The sequence below is a fragment of the Vipera berus genome (genome assembly GCF_964194415.1).
Source record: "Vipera berus genome assembly, chromosome: 14".
Classification (NCBI taxonomy): Eukaryota; Metazoa; Chordata; class Lepidosauria; order Squamata; family Viperidae; genus Vipera; species Vipera berus.
Window position 1 is genome coordinate 8,190,524 of NC_138217.1, and position 10,960 is coordinate 8,201,483.

General features: G+C 52.3%; 1 protein-coding gene across 1 annotated transcript in view; it reads right to left on the reverse strand.

Moving 5' to 3' along the window:
• The window catches only part of TBX1 (T-box transcription factor 1), a 39,891-nt gene extending 29,660 nt beyond the window's left edge, over window positions 1-10,231 (reverse strand). The window contains exons 1-2 of the mRNA XM_081339355.1: window positions 9,189-10,231; window positions 2,635-3,226 (exon numbers count right to left, since the gene is read on the reverse strand). Coding sequence (XP_081195481.1) covers window positions 2,635-3,226; window positions 9,189-9,477 — 881 coding nt within the window. The 5' untranslated portion in view covers window positions 9,478-10,231. The remainder of the gene's footprint in view (window positions 1-2,634; window positions 3,227-9,188) is intronic.
• Between the last annotated feature and the right edge of the window lie 729 nt (window positions 10,232-10,960).

Consider the following 10,960-nt stretch of genomic DNA (forward strand, 5'->3'; position numbering starts at 1 on the left):
CCTTAGATTTGCATTTGAGGGCCAGCAATATATTTCTCCCCCTTTTACCGAAGCCGCGTTTTTTTATATATTTATATAATTCGAAGCGGCTTCTTTCCTAACCGCCCTTCATCGCGTTGGGTTACTAGAAGAAATCAACGGAGCAAAAACGTTTCAAGGAAAGCATAAAGGGAGACTCTACACAAAGCAAATATCAATTTGCTTTGAGAGGAAAAGAATTAATGATGTGTGCGCGTATATGTGTGTGCACACAGAAACGATGCCTACACGTATCCTTTAAAATGTATATACATCCGCGTGCTTTCATAAACACACGCACACCCTTTAAAATGTAACACACACTGCACATGGAGATAGGTATGCACGCTTTTATACACACACACACACACTAAGCACAGCACGGTAAAACACACCAGCACATACTATGTTTAAATTATGTACACACACACATAGATACATAGATACGCAGATACACATGCATGCATATGCGCACACATATATACATGCTTTCATATTTATAAACACACACATATGTGCACACTTATTTTAAATGTGTATATATGCACACACACACACACACACTTTCATACACACACACACAAGTCCACACACACACACACACACACAAAGAGACGTTATTCTAAATGTCAGGTTTCAAACATTATTTATTATATCAATTACATTAAATGCTGGAATGGTGGCCATTTTCTTCTAAATCCTGCGGCCTCAGCAGCGACCATTCCTAACTACAGTAATATTTTCTCTTGCGGGGGTGGTGGGGGATATGAATTAATTAAGCAGACGGTCCTAGGGGGGCCCTAGCTTTGGATTCCCCCCTGGATGAGGGCTTCAAGGCTTCAAGGCCAGCGCCATGGTTAAAAGCGTCACACAAACTTCTTTCCGGAAAGGAGACAAATTTTTGCAGCTCTTGAAAGAGACAGGAAAATAATAAATGGTGGTCGAGACACAATCTCTAGCTTGTTGGTTTCTCTCCCCCCCCCCTACCACCACCACCCCGCCACGGATTTGATTGTTAATGTTGCCTTTCCCTCCCCCCACCCCGCCTTTTTTTTTTGCTAAATACAGAAGGATTTTGCTGAGGAACTTTGCATGGCTAAGAACTGGAGCGGCCCAATCAATTGGGGACAATTCCATTGTTTGAGGGCACATTCAATGAAGCTCTATCCGGGGAAGAAAGGAAGGAAGGAAGGAAGGAAGGAAGGAAGGAAGGAAGGAAGGAAACCAGGAAAGAAGGGAGGGAGGGAGAGCTGGCAAAAGGAAGAAAGAAAGAAAGAAAGAAAGAAAGAAAGAAAGAAAGAAAGAAAGAAAGAAAGAAAGAAAGAAAGAAAGAAAGAAAGAAAGAAAGAAAGAAAGAAAGATGGGGAACCCAGTCTAAAATCCTGAGCATCCTTGAACTTCAGAGCAAGACATTCAAAGGCAGCCCCGCTTCCACCCCCTCGCTCACAGAATAAACCACACAGGAAAATGTGCACTCGTCGGTTTGAAAACACAAACACACACACGCCCTACCCCTTTCCCAAGGTCGTCCCTCTCGATGTGTCTGAGGCAGTTCCCATCATCCCCAGCCAGAGGGAAGGAGAAGGGCGACATGCATGCACACAAGGAGGCGGTGGAGTTTTAGTAGGACTAAAAACAGCTTTTGGAAGCCTGAGGTTCCGGAGCTATTTCCCCTACCCTTAATGAACTGATCACTTATCGCCAGGAGCTAACGCAGCTAATTATTCCTCTTCTGATTACCGACCCGGCTTCGGTTACATTTTTCATTTCCTGCAAACTCTACAGACCCGCCTTCGATCGGGCCGAAACCCAGCCAAGAGTTTGCAGGGGGAGGAAAGTCTAAAAGATTGTGTGGGGGTGGGGGTTGCCCCAGCTTGTAACCTACCCTCAGAGCCAGACCGAATTTAAAGAAAAGAAAAAGTGAGCTTTAGGAAGAGAAAAGTCGACATAGGCTGAGCCGTAGGGAAACCGTTGCCGTTAAAATAGGAGAGGCCTAAAGAGGTGGGAAAAGCAAGCGAGGCCGTGCAGCGGGCTAGGAATGAACTTTCCAGTGTTCCCTTGCATTAATAAAATCACAATCGGGCGTGTGTCTCTGTGGGTTTCCAGCCATTCTTCAAAATACAGTTTGGCTGCACTTCGCCCCCCCCCTCCCCCGCGCGCACCGGCCGCTTTGCTCGCGTAAAACCCGCGGAGGATTAAACTGTAAGACAAACTCCACCAAGCATTTGGCATCCAAACGCTTCCCCCATCCGAAACCGTTCCCGGCACTTTCCCGCAGCAAAGCAACGGCGCCCCCACTCCACCCACCCCCCCCCAGACTTTTCCGCCTTCCCCTGCCGCCCCCAAATTCCTGGGAAAGACGCGCAAAGTCGGCCGAGTCCTCGCCAAAGACCGCGCGCAAGGCGGGCACCCGGGCTGCGCCAAAAAGAAGACGACCACCCTTTTGGCGCACAGGAGGCGCAGTGGGGCCTGGAAAAAGCGCAAGGAGGGGAAGCGGCTGGAGCCCGGGTGTCACCCCCCCCCAACGCCGGGGAAGTAGAGTTCCTCCCCACCCACCTCCCAAACCCACAGCCCCCCCCACGCAACTGTTTTAGGGACCCGCCGGGCCCTACTGACCTGCCCGCCTTGGTGACGATCATCTCGGTGCCCAGTTGATTGAATTCGTCCCAGAGCGCTTTCATCTCCAACTGGACGCTGACGTTGGCCACTTTGGGGTTCTTCTTGACCGGAGCCTTGGTTGAAGCCGGGCCCGATCCTCCGGAGCCGGATCCCGATCCGCTGCTTCCTCCTCCTCCTCCCCCTCCTCCTCCACCGCCTCCTCCTCCTCCTCCTCCTCCTCCACCACCGCCGCCGCCGCCGCCTTCGGGAGCCTCGGAGCCCCCCGGAGGAGCTGGGTTGTTGCCCCCCGCTCCGGGCGCAAAGGAGTAGCCGCCGTGCTGCGCTTGCCCGTGGTGGTGGTGGGGTGGCTGGTGGTGGTGCTGCTGTTGCTGCTGTTGGGCCGGCGGGTGGTGAGGCGGCGGCTGGGCCGAGCAGGGCTCGTAGTGCGGCGGCTCATGCTGGCCGTAGGTCTCTCCGGCCGGGGAGGGCGGGAGGTGGGGGTAGCCCGCCGCGGCGGCCGCGGCCGAGTTGAAGCTGCTCAGGCTGTTGGCGGTGAAAGCTGCAACATCGCAAAAGTGGGAGAGCTGCGTGAGCCACGGGCTGGAGACGGCTGAGATCATTCCAGGCAGGAGGCGAGGAAGAGCGAGAGAGAGAGAGAGAGAGGGAGGAAGAGAGAGAGTGTGTCAGGAGAGGAGGAGGAGGAGGAGGAGGAGGAGGAGGAGGGCGGAGAGGGCACCCAAGCGCCGCCGGCCGGCCTGGCTCCCTCGCCTGCCCGCCCTGCCTTCCCTCCCTCCCGCCCGCCCTCCCTCCCGCTGGGCTCTGGGCCGCCCCGTCGCGGCCCGCCTCCACTTATAGCACCCCGAACAGCCAGCCAGCCACTCCGACGGCTGTCCAGCGGCGTGCGCGCCCTCAGAAGGGCGCCCGGAACGCGCGTCCCTCGCGGCTGCCTCCTGCGCTCCTGCCCGCTTTTGCGCTCGGCCAAGTTCGAGCCGGAGCGCGCACGCTCCACGCGCGCGCGCGCGCGCTCCCCCTTCTCTTCCCCCCCCATTCCATTCCCTTCCACCTCCTCCTCCTCCTCCTTTCTCCCCCGCCCCCTTAGAGACCCAGGCTTCGGGTTCCAGTTCAGGGAAGGTCTTGCCCTTCCCCACGTCCAACTGGACGCTCTTCTCCCCGGAGCTGGGCCAAGTCAACCCGTGCGCGCAAAGCCAGGCTTGGCTTCGCCCGTTGCTTCTCCCCTTCTCCGCCCAGCCGGGTTTTGTGCCAGCCGAGGGCGCGCTCCTCCTGCTTCCAGGGCGCGCTCCCAGCTGGGAAGGGAAGGGCGCGGCGCCGCGCTCTGTTGCCTCTTCCAGGGAGCGCGCACCGCGCCTCCTCTTGGCTCGCCTCCTTCCCTCCCGAGACCCAGCACGGAGCTTCTCCGCCCCGCTCCTCTCCTCTCCTCTCCTCTCTCTCGGCCTCCCCAGCCCGGAGGGGAGCAGGCGAGGAGGCAGCCAACCAACCATATGCTCTCGCAGCCGCCGCCGGGCGAGGCTGGTTCGCCCCCCACCCCTCGTCCGCCCCCGTCTAACCTTGTTCGCCTCTCTTTCTCCCGGCTTGGCTGCCAGGCTGCCTCGCCGGGTGCCCCCGAGGCCGCCGCCAAACCGGTTCTAATTGGATTCTTGCTTTCCTCCTCTCCTTCCTCCGAGATAAGACGGAGGGGGAGGGAGGGGGGGGTTAACCACCTTTGCAGGTAAAACCAAATCTTTCCCCCCCCCCGGGAATGGTTGACGAGGAGAGCAATCCGGTCTCGGGCCAAAAAAGAAAAGGAGGGGGGCTGACTTCTACTATCCCTTCCCGTATATACATATACGCGGTATATATAAGATAAAATAGCTATTGGCAATCTGTTTAGCGCCTGTTCTCCCATTCGCCCTTCCTGCGGGAAGAATTTGGCCTCCACCAGCCAGAAGGGGGGGGCAATCCTGCAAAACCCCCCCTTCTGACTGGCCTTGTCCCGATCCTTTCCATGGGCCCCCAACTCTAACCCTGCCCGGTTGGGCCGAGGCTAGAGACCAGGAGAAAGGGGACTGAACAGATCCAGAGGGAGCCTCGTTCTGAAGCCTTCTCCAGCCCAACGCGTGTTAAACTCCCGGGCAATCTATCGGGGCGCCCCGAGCCTCGGAATCGGAGGCGAAAACCCCATCAATTCCAGAGGAATTTTTAAATGGGGCTTATAGTTGTGGAGGTCGGGCGGGGGGGGGGGGAAGAAACAACTTTTAGTTCGCCTTTGGAAGTTTGCAGCTGGAAGAGAAGGCGCGATCCATTCTCCGTTTTATTTTAATGTCAAATGCCATTGAAAGACGAGGGCGCGGGGTGGTGTGTGTGGGGGGGGAGAGAGGCGAAGAAACGAGTCAAGCGTTTTTCCATACATCCCTCCAACGCCTTTCGCCTTGGGGTGGGGGTGGGGGGTGTCTCGTGCAATAATTTCCTACCGCGGTTTCCCCTCGAAAGCCCTTGTAAACCCGCTCGCGAAAATAGAGTTGGCTTTTCAGGCCGTTCGTGCGGCGGAGGCTTCGGCGGCGGGGGCGCCATAATTCTCTGTTCTTCCCGCGATTAAACTCTCTGACACCGTCGCTACTTATTATGCGAGAGAATAAGGGCAACGGCTTTTTTTAAATTATTATTGATTATGTGGCATTAAGTGGTTGTCGATTTTTAGGATTATTTTTAATAGTATATATAGTAATTTAGATAGATAGATAGATAGATAGATAGATAGATAGATAGATAGATAGATAGATAGATAGATAGATAGATAGATAGATAGATAGATAGATAGATAGATAGATAGATAGATAGATAAACAGACAATAATAACAGATAGATATAATAAATAGATAATAGACAATAATAACAGATAGATAGATAGATAGATAGATAGATAGATAGATAGATAGATAGATAGATAGATAGATAGATAGATAGATAGATAACAGACAATAATAACAGATATAATAAATAGATAATAGACAATAACAGATAGATAGATAATAGACAATAACAGATAGATAGATAGATAGATAGATAGATAGATAGATAGATAGATAGATAGATAGATAGATAGATAGATAGATAGATAGATAGATAGATAGATAACAGACAATAATAACAGATATAATAAATAGATAATAGACAATAATAACAGATAGATAGATAATAGACAATAACAGATAGATAGATAGATAGATAGATAGATAGATAGATAGATAGATAGATAGATAGATAGATAGATAGAAAATATAGATATATAGATAAATGGATAGAAATAAATAGAAAGATAGAAAAATATAGGAATTAGGATGGACGGACAGATAGACAGATAGATGATATAAGAATTAGGATAGACAGATAATAGAGATGTGTCTTTGTGTGTGTGTGTGTGTGTGTGTCTGAGTGTGCCTGTGTTTTGTGGGTGGTGGTGGAGGGAGGTAGGGAAGGACGGACAGACAGATGATATAAGAATTAGGATAGACAGACAGTTAATAGAGATATGTCTTTTTGTGTGGGTTTGTGTCTGTGTTTTAGTGTGCCTGTGTTTTGTTGGGGTGAGGGAGGGAAGGAGAGAGGACATTTTAAACAATCCGCGGCCAAGCCGAAAAACCTATAAAAAGAAGTGGATAAAATTCAGACGAAGCTACGTTGTTTATTTTGCCTTTCCACCCCTCGTTCTTCCAAACGCTCCACCATTATTCCACGGGGCGGGGGCGGGGGGGGATTTTCCGGCGTTTAATTTTCAGGATATTTTTTTTCTTCATTTGATAGCTACAGCCTCTCGACCTCCATCACAAATATTTGGGACAAATATTTAGGTCAAAACCCTGTGGGTTTCTCTCGTATTCTCCCGTTCAGAGCAATATTTTGGTTTTTTCAAAGGCCTGTGTCAGCCCTCAAGGCAAAACCAACTTTCTTTGACCTGCAGCTCTCAAATGGAGCCACAATATTATTTTTACACGGGTTGCTTCTCGTAATCTTTTTTTTTTGTCTCAACGACCCAGTTATCCCTTCCTCTTTTCTTTTTATTTGTCTCTTCTGCACTGTGTAAACTGTGAATTGATTTGTTTCATTTGCATCCCGCCTTTATTTTATTTTATTTTATTTTAAATCAGGCGGATAGGAACATATCCACCACATCGTCCTCCTATTTGCCCCCAACAACAACCCTGTCAGGTAGCTTGGGCTGAGAGAGAATGACAGGCCCGAAGACACCCAAGTGGCTTCCGTGAGGGCTAAGTCGGGACTAGAACTCACCGTCTCCTGGTGATTGGCTCAAAGTCACCCAGTCGGTTTTCATGGCTAAGGAGTGACTTGAATTCACCATCTCCTTTCTCTTATTCAGTTGAACGCATTAAAAATAATAAAGGGCTTCTTAAGGCACCGCATACTTTTAAAGAGGACTATATCAAAATTTATTTTGGGGAGCTGAAGAGAGACACCCCCCCCCGTGCCTCGGTGGAGATTATATCTGAACTTTTGGAGGCGGCTTAGCGCTACCCCAACCTGCTTGGCTAAATTAATTAAATCATGGCTTATTCGAGCCAGCGTTTTAGGGAGCAGATCCAGCGTTTTAGGGAGCAGATCCAGGGATGCTAAAACAACGCTAAGCTAAAATGTAATTTCTTAAGGTCTATATAAGAACAGGGCTGGCAAAAAACCACCCCACACAAATATTGCTAACCAGTTTTGTGTGGCAATAAGATCTGAAACCCAACTTCGTGGGCAATTAATGCCAGGAAGGTAGAATGCCCCATTTAGGGACCTAGCTGTGGTCTCTAAATCCAGCTGGTTTTATTTTATTGTCCTGTACAGGGGGAAAAAACAAGCCGTTTCCCCCTCTCTTTAAAATAAATGGGGGGGCTTTTTTTAAAAAAAGGATCACTCCCTGCAGCCAAAGAGGAAAATCTTCGTGATTCTTCCTCCCAGATTTTGCCAAGCTGCCCCTTTGATTAACCATGGTTTAGCAATTCCAAAGAGTCTGGACCGTCTTTAATCCCACTGTTAAGCCACCTATATAGTTCGTGGGTTCTCCCCAGGAGCTAAGGACCCCCCAAAGCATATTGTCTGAATCTGGGGTATTCCTGCCTCCGACACGCTGCGTACCAGCCCTCCCCTCGCGGACTTTACAGATGCGTGAGTTTGCCCTGGAGTGGGCACTGCTCGTGGCAAGCTCGCTAATATGACACTTAGCTGTCATTAACAGAGTACTGCTAGGTTTATCCCCGTGTCTGAGCTACTCGTACCTTCTGGGTTGTTCCCCCCCCCCCTCCCATCAGAAGAGACTTCCCTCGAGAAATATGTATATATATTTGCACCCCAGTTAGATACCTATTTGTGTTAAATGGTGAATTTACTTCTCGGGAACGAAGCAAAACCCTTTGATAGAAAGGACTCTGAGGACTCTATTCCGAAGGCATGGTTACTCAGAATTAACTCAAGGTTTACTCAGAGAATCCCGTTTTCTTAAGCGGCACAGCAGGACTTGCCCAGCGGGCTTCTCCTAGTCCCCGAACTGGCCTGAGCTCACTTTTTCTAGGCTAACCATCACACTGACCTATATAAACTAAGCAACTAATTTAGACCGAGATTCAAGCTGAGCTGCTCGTGTGAATGCAGCCGCGGCTGGATCTGGTTCCCTGGTGGACTCATTTGGTGGGTCCTAAAAGAGACCCAGGCCCACAGACCTGTCAACAAAACCGTGGGGGGGATCAATGGGGCAGCGAGGGAGGGGAGTGGTCACCTCCCCAGCCATTTCAAGCCCAGCTATTCTAGATGGCTGACCTGTCAGGACGTAGGGGCACAACCTGGCTTCCTCCGAAGCAAGCCAACTTTGGCCACTTCGTTAGCCACCTTGCCTGGATCCCAGCCACCCTGCAGTTTCGGATTCACGGCTATAGCGAACTGATCATTCAAGTTGCTAATTCCGGGCTGTTCCTTACAGGACGCGCGTCTTTGAGACCACACAACCGCGGTGGGACTGGTTAGATGAAGAGAAGAAACCAAGGCTAGGCAAGGCTTGGTCGTAAGTTCCCTGATGCCGTCCTCTGAAAGGCGGTTTTGGATTTCAGCTGCCAGTCGAGGGGACGGCAGCCGGGAACGTCCTAAGGGCGCCGGGTCGGGGAAAACCGGCGTAGCTTGCTGGATAGGTGGCGCGGCTTAGCCAGGTTTCTGCGCCTCCATCCTGTCACCCGTTGGCCTGGAGGCCAGGAGCCCCCCCCCAAAGCCGGCCTATTCGGAGAGACACCCGCCCCCCCCCCCAGTTCAACTGCAAGAGAGGGGTTCGTTTTTCAGAAGCGGGCAGCCTTAAGGAAGAGGGGGGGTCTTTAATCGGAGGTACGTTAGTTTCCTTATTTTGGGCGAAACAGCAGGCAGATTTAAAAGGGGGGGTTGAGGAGGGGGGATTTGTCCCCCAGGCAATCCCCTTCGTCCGAATCTGGGCGGGGGAGGGTGGTCCCCGGAGGGGTGGCGGAGAGCAGAGGAGCCCCGGAGTTTTGGACCCCCGCGCGCAGCCCAGCCGTGATTTCCCCCCCCCCGCGCCTTACCTTCCATGTCTCGAGTGACCGCGCTGAAATGCATCCTTCTCCGGGCGGCGGCGGCAACGGTAACGGCGGGGGGGTGGTAAGCTTTGCGAAGGCTCCCGCCGGCGAAGGCGGCGCCGGGCAGACAGTCCAGCGCAGGTTCTTCCTCCTCCTCCTCCCTCTCCCCCTCCTCCTCTTCTTCCTCCTCCTCCTCCTCCTCCTCCTCCTGCTCGCTGGCGGGTTCGGCGGCTGCAATTAGAGAAGCGATGCTGAACGCGTTGGCCTTTGGGGACAGGGGGCTCGCCTCGTCCATGGGAGGTGGGGGGTGGCAGCGGGGAAACCCGCCAGGGGCGGCTGGCCTGGACGCGGCCGAAACGAGTGGCGAGGAAAGGCAAGCAGCAGCGGAGGCTTCCAACGCGACTCATTTCCCCCCCCACCCTCACTGCCGCTCGGGGCCCGTCCCTCCCCAGCCCCTCCCCAGCCCCTCGCCGCCTCCCTCCCACCAGCTGGCGGAGAGCGCCGCCGAGCGCGCCTTCGCCCTGCCCCGCCGCCGGCACCTCCCGCGCTGGCGGCAGGCGAAGGCAGCGATCCGGAGCCGTTTGCGCCTCATTCAGCCCGGTGGATGCGCTCCTTTCTCTTCCCAGGCGCCAACTCGCCGCGGGACAAGAGTTACACTAATATCGAAGGAAATCGTGAAAGGAAGGGTGCCAAAGGAGGGACAAAAGGAACGGCCAACATTAAAATAGCTCTCTTTCTTTCTTTCTTTCTTTCTTTCTTTCTTTCTTTCTTTCTTTCTTTCTTTCTTTCTTTCTTTCTTTCTTTCTTTCTTTCTTTCTTTCTTTCTTTTTCAAACTATTTTAAATGATGACATTGAATTGTTGAATTGTCCTTGCATCGATTTGTCCCATTCCGCAAGGAATCCGGAGAGGCCAGGATGTGCCGAAGGATAACTGGCGCACCCTGTTCTCTTTCCAAAACTTTCCCCCAAAACTTTTAGTCCTCCAGGTCCCTCTTTCAAGCGCCGGCGCCCCGCTTTTCTCCTCTACCCCACCCCAACCCTTATTGATGTCTCCCGTTTCCTTACAGGGCGCGCGAAGGGCCCCCCTTTCCGCGCCCTGTCCCCTCCGCGCAAGGTCGCGGGTGGTGTGCGCGCCCTGCCCGCCTAGGGGAATCTACCTGTGCCGGCTGCCGCATTGGGTTCTATTGCTCTCTTTAAGCAGCAGCGAAGATTTTAAGACAAGATAACCGAGTTTTAAGGGATGGAGGCAAGACAAGATAAGGCTGGGAAAAGAAAACACTGCACTACGCACCGCCACTAAGGGACTGGTCTTGACTGGGGCGCCTTGAAATAACACCCCCCCCCGTCCCTGGAAGACCCAGAGCAAAAGCGGGGCGAGGGGAGGTCCGGATTTCAAGGGCGCGCGTGTCTTCTTCCGTGTCCCCCTGCCCCAAGTAGAGAAGGGCTGGAGGCTAAAACATAGGAAGAACATAGGTTGCTGGATTTGGGTATGTCTAGTTTAATGAAGAGAAGGACGAGGGGGGACATGATAACAGTCTTTCAATATTTGAGGGGCTGCCCCAAAGAAGAGGGAGTCAAGCTATTCTCCAAAGCGCCCGAAGGCAGGACAAGAAGCAGCCCGATGAAAACTAACCAAGGAGAGAAGCAACCTAGAACTAAGGAGAAACTTCCTGACAGTTAGAACAATGAACCAGTGGATTGGGGTTGCCTCCAGAAGTTGTGGGTGCTCCATCGCTGGAGGTTTTTAAGAGGAGAGTGGACAGTCATTTGTCCAAAA